The sequence below is a fragment of the Garra rufa genome, chromosome 3, assembly GCF_049309525.1.
Source record: "Garra rufa chromosome 3, GarRuf1.0, whole genome shotgun sequence".
NCBI lineage: Eukaryota > Metazoa > Chordata > Actinopteri > Cypriniformes > Cyprinidae > Garra > Garra rufa.
This window is the reverse complement of record NC_133363.1, coordinates 31840613-31846612: the sequence shown is the minus strand read 5'-3', so window position 1 is coordinate 31846612 and position 6000 is coordinate 31840613. Positions and strand designations below refer to the sequence as shown.

The following is a 6000-nucleotide window of genomic DNA, read 5'->3' as shown; positions in this document are numbered from 1 at the left end:
ACTTTTATCCAACAAGTGTGTTACATTGAAAGTGATTGTAAAGACTTATATTTTTAGATAAAATGTATCTTTTAAATAACTGCTGTTCTTTTAAACTTATTCATCAAAGAATCCTGAAAAAAAAGTATCACAGGCTCCAAAACATTACACTGACAATATTGACAATAACATTGACAATAAATCATCATATTGATAATAAATGAGAATGATCTCTGAAAGATCATGTAACACTGGTGTAATGATGCTGAACATTCAGCTTTGCATCTTAGAAATAAATTATATTGGAAAGTATAGTAAAATATAAAACTTATTTTAAATTGTAATAATCTTTCACGATTTTACTGTTTTGTTTAAATAAATGCAGCCTTGATGAACATACACTTTGTGAAAGAAAATTAAAAATCATACTGATCTAACTGTAACAATCATCACTCTCTCTGCCTTTGACTGTATCTGTCATCCCTCTGTCTGTATCTGACTGTATCATTGTTTTGTAAAATATCTAATGTATTGCCCTTTTTGTTCTTTTCTATATTTTTAGCCACTCTTTGCATCCTGGGATGGAACAGCATCTGGAGCTGAACTGTTCTCCTTTTTTGATCAGAAGTTTTGTTGAACTCACTTGGGGCCTTGTTGTTTGGACATGTTGGACTTTTCATGAAGTTGTGAAAATTCATCACTGTCTTTGTGGTATTTAGAACCATTTAATTATGACCATGTTGGTTAACTTGATGTTGGTTAAACTTTGGCTAAATATTGGTTAAGCTTTGGTTAACTTTGGTTAAGTTTGTTATGTGTTTGTTATATGTTCATGCCCAATTTATTTTGGAATTCAATATAATACTACATACAATGTTCTATGACATTTCTTTCATGCAAATTTGAGAGTTATATGTTAAACAAAATTGGACACGTTTTTCAAGATTAAGATGTGTCAAATTATTATTATTTTTGTTTTTATTAAATAATAGGTGCACTGAGTTTCATACTATACTACATTTTATACAGCTAAATATTGTTTAAAGCTTATGCAGTTAATAAATTGTTTAAATTGCTAGTCATTAATATTCAGCAATCTGGAAAATAAATACTGCAAATAAAGAATACACAAATTAAAGTAGTTTACTGTAAAAAAAAACACAGCATTGTAAAAAATAGTTATTTGCTGTAATCAGGAAATACAGGATGATGCTGTAAATTAAATTACAGCAGTGCTGCTGTATATATTACAGTGACCGGCTGGCAACCCTCCTGCCAGCATTTTACTGTAAAATTTATGGGAAATTTTTTACAGTGTAGCAAAACGATTGGTTATTTTATAAAAAAAAAAAAAATCCAGTTTATATACTTTTTAACCTCAAATGCTCCTCTTGTCTAGCTCTGTGTGTACTCTGTGTAGAGATTAAAACGTATATAAATTGTAAATGTTTTTAGAAAATAGCAGATCGTTTCGCTAGATAAGACCCTTCTTCCTTGGCTGGGATCATTTAGAGCCCTTTGAAGCTGCATTTAAACTGCATTTTGGAAGTTCAAACTCGGGGGCACCATAGAAGTCCATTATATGGAGAGAAATCCCAAAATATTTTCCTCAAAAAACACCATTTCTTTACGACTGAAAAAAGAAAGACGTGAACATCTTGGATGACAAGGGTGTGAGGACATTATCTGTACATTTTTGTTCTGAAAGTGAACTATTCCTTTAAGGGTATAATTTTTGCATATTTTTTCTAATATTGTACAGTTTCAAGTCAGAAAATTATTTTATTTTACGGCATTATTATTGTATTATTATTTTCTTTTTTCCCTTTTTTTGTTTGATTTTTATAAATTAACAGCATAACTTGTTTCTTTGTCAAGTACAATTTTTTAAATTATGTTTTTGTATTATTTTTCTGTTTTAATTTTGCAGTTTTATGCACCGTTATACAGTATACAAATACATGTAAAATATTAAATGTTAAATATTTGTCTTACCAATAAAGCACACTAAAATCAATATAACCATGCTTAACAAGCTATAACAGGGCTCGAAATTGCGACCATTTTGCTCGCATATGCTCCCAAAATTTAATCTGCGTGACCTCAAATTATATTTGGGAGCATTTGTGCGAGTGGGAGTAATTGTTGTGATGCGACTTACTTTCATTCATTACAAAACTTTGGCTAGCCTAACTACTGCACAGACTGTTGTGACCTGATGCAGTGACAGGTTCACCGTTCTCTCCTTTGATTGTGGACAATTAGAAGGTCTCCACAATCTGCTTTTGAAGAAATATATTTCGTGCTACAGCGTACATTCTGTCAGATACAATTCTGCCGCCTCCGTCTCAATATACTGTACATCGCCGCATAAATTCACATCAGATGATAACTCAGCGGCAGAGTTCCACTCACGCAGGGGCGTAATTTCCACTCGGGACACTTTTCAAAATCCCGTTGGTGTCCTCCCACTTTCAAATGGTTTTGTTAAAGTAATCTCTTGTATTGCAGAATGCACGCGGTATCGTTAAAACTAAACCAAAAGTAAAACTCGCACACGCATTCAAAAGCAATTTTAATACCCCACGTTTAAAGAGCGACTGCCCAATGTGCGCAAATTAGGCTACATTACATATCTAGGCTGTTATTAGTATGTGGGCTATAATAAGCTGTATTGTGTCTATAGCTCTGTATCAGAAAAATTCGGTCATTTGCACTTTGAATATTGAAAGAGTAGCCTACTTTGATCACGCCTGAATTTATTGTCTACATGACTAAGAAAGAAGTGTCGTTTATTTTTTGTTGTTTATACTGTAGATTGTTTAAAAATGCAGTGGTTGCCTCTAAATGCCTTTAACTCTTTATCTTTAACCTCTTTAAATGGCTGTAACTATAATAGAGAAAATAAACCTTGTTCATGTACTCATATTTTCATTCATTCTTGTCCCTTAAAATAATAGGCGTAAAATAAATATATATAAAAAAGGCTTTCAGAATCAGCCCATTTGCTTGTAAAACATCTGCATTAAGAATTGACCATGAAGAATCAAGATCGGCGCATTACTAAAACGAAATTAGGTGCTCCTAAATTTTTTTTGAAGTTGGGAGCACCAGTGCTACCAAGTAATAAAGTTAATTTCGAGCCCTGTATAATTACACTACACAATGACTACAAAACACACTCAAATACACAAATGGAAAGGAGACAGGTGCCAGTGACAGAGATAACTGACAGCTCGCCATACACTGTATCTGTTGTTAACAGAGCAGAAAGACAGTCAAAGCCAAACCACCCAGGAGATCTCGCTCCATCTGCATCTCCCTGATGACATGTCGAGAGGGAGAGTGTGTGTGTGTGTGTGCGCCTTACATGTGGTGCGGTCTTCCTTGAGGGAGTGGTCTGCGTGATTAATGATTAGGACACTCTGGAGTTGGCTTCGCACTCTCCGGTGAGCTGCGTGGGATGGCGATGGAAGCTAATGCACATCCCCCTCTCCCTCAGCTTGTTAAGTACAGTGAGGATTTAATCGAAAAATTGCTTTCGTCTCAAATAATTATGTAAACGAAGCAAAGGAGGGCCATGGGGATTGTCTTTCTCTCTTTTTTCCCTGTCCCTCTCTCACTTTGTGTCTTTACTTCCTCTTAAAAGCATGTGTAAATTAAAGTCAGTTCCCTTGATGAATGGCAGTAATTTGAAGGCGAACGTATGAACATGTGTAATGCTTGATAAGACGATATGCAAAGGAACACAAAGTATATGCTGACTGTCAAAGCAAACACGGGAGGCTCAGGGGCAAGTGTTTTCTGGTGATTACCTAGTTGCCACTGCCGACATTCAAATAGAAGTACAATAACATTTTTCACACAAACAGCAGAAGCTGTAATGTTCAGAGGCTGTGAATGTTAACTGCAATATTCAGATATGATTGGAACAGACAGAGTTTTCAAATGGGAGTTCACTTCCATTTTCTGTTTTATCTTCCCTGAAATGCATGCAATGTATTTTTAGCGCGAAAAAAATAAATAAAAAAAATCTCAAAAAGGAAGGAGTAGTTACCTGTGTACAATGAGATATAAGCTGAGTCAATGACATCATACTTCAGCCCAGGAAGGAAAGGTCTCCACTGCAAGAGAAGAGAAAGAAAGATGAGATGGAAATGAGAGAAAAGTGTACTGCGGCAAATTCACAAATCAGCTGCACCACTTCAGATTTCAGGGCAAAAACCACTTGCTAACCACAATACAGATGCTACACTCTAAAAAAGATTTAACCCAAATGCTGGGTTCATTTTTAACATTTTTAACCAGCTGCTGGGTAGTTTTTCTGCAACTAAGTTGCTGGGTTACCTAAAATAATTTAATTTGATGTTAAAATATGTTCTCTAATCTCAGTCCTGTTTGTTTATAGGCAGGTTATGTAGTCAGTCACACCATCTTTCAGCTACAAATGAAAGGCAAGGCAGCGGTCTGAGGTTTTCGATGAAAAGTGATTACAGAAAATGGTTGAATACACTTAAATTAAAATGTTTCTTTCAAATATTATTTATATTTTTTATATTTCTATATTGCTTGTAAAAACATTAGTAATATTGTAAACTCTGCTGTATTTAGCCAAAAATAATTCTTGTATTTTTGTCCATGGGTGTTCTTGCTTAATAATACATACAGTATTCATATATTTATACTCTGAATCGGCACCCACCGTGGTTTACTTTTGATATGCTTTCATTTATGCCGTTTGGAATGCAGTACTATTAGATGCACGAAAATTGCATCCTAAAGCTTGATTGCGCCTGTGGTTAAATGCACTTGCATTTTCGAACACTTTTATAAGAAATTGATGTACACAGTCTGTTTTCATAACATCTGATATATCGAAATAGATCTGTACATTAGTTTGAATGCAGCCTGTTAAAGCTCGCACTGTCTATAATCTCATCAGTAATAATCAAACAGCACTAATGCTGAGAAAGAAAAAACAATAACTATTGTCTATAAACTTTTGGATACTTAAAGAACACTTATTTTTAAGTAATTGTTTTAAAAAGTAGCCTGCTCATATAATAATAAAAAAAAGTATATTTTGCACAAAATTAATTTGATTTCAAAATGTATATGAAAATGTAGCCATGTGCAGTAATATTAAAAACTGAGAATGTGACACAATGTGATATTTTGAAAAAACTTAGAAAATCGTAATTAAATTGAATTGTGAAACCAGTGAAGATTCACGCCACTACTTTTAAGATGGCAGTACTGACATACAGAGATTTCAACTATAAACAAAAAGCATAGAAACTGCAATTTTACATTTTGTTCAAATGTAAAGTTGTAAAGATGTATTTGCACAGTAGAAGTAATAATTGGGGAAAAAATGTAGATCAAGAATCGTTTTGGAATTGGATTGTGACTCCCAAAATCGAAATTGGAACGGATCATGAAGTGCCTGAAGATTCCCACCCCTAGTAACTACAAATGTAATTACTAGTGTTGGATTCGAGTCCACCCAAATCGAATCAGACTCGAGTCTGAGTCTTTAACCAATCAAGTCCAAGCTGTGTCTGATTCCACCTAAATACTACCGTTTGTCAGTATCTTAACCTAGTTTTAACCTTTACAACTAGAAAAAGGCAACTTTCCATAACTTACAGCCAACTCACAACTGTTTTCTTTAATGCATTTATAATTTAGAGACTAGTCTCACGTAGCCAGACCTTCAGACTGACGTCTGAAAGTCTAGAATCCATGGCACCTTTCATTGGCCAAGGCCCGCCCATAAGGCCGTTTGACTAACATGTCAAACAACCAATCACAGTTTATTTTGTTCAGCATCACGTTTCGTGGCATGGAAATGTCCCCACAACAACAGACTGGCGTGCAACAAGTCAGTCATTGAAATAACCAGCATTAAAGAAGAAGAGGGAGAACAAGCAGTAAGTCAGTAATAGAGCTTATGTAAAAAGTCCAAAATGGGCCGCGTCAGACTCAAGTCCGATAAGGACAGAGTCTGAGTTGAGTCTG

The 6000-nt window shown here is 34.6% G+C and overlaps 1 protein-coding gene across 1 annotated transcript in view; it reads right to left on the bottom strand.

Moving 5' to 3' along the window:
* Window positions 1–6000, bottom strand: part of b4galnt4b (beta-1,4-N-acetyl-galactosaminyl transferase 4b) — a 174902-nt gene that overhangs the window by 65139 nt on the left and 103763 nt on the right. Inside the window, exon 10 of the mRNA XM_073835917.1 lies at window positions 4037–4103. Within this exon, the coding sequence (XP_073692018.1) occupies window positions 4037–4103 (67 nt within the window). The remainder of the gene's footprint in view (window positions 1–4036; window positions 4104–6000) is intronic.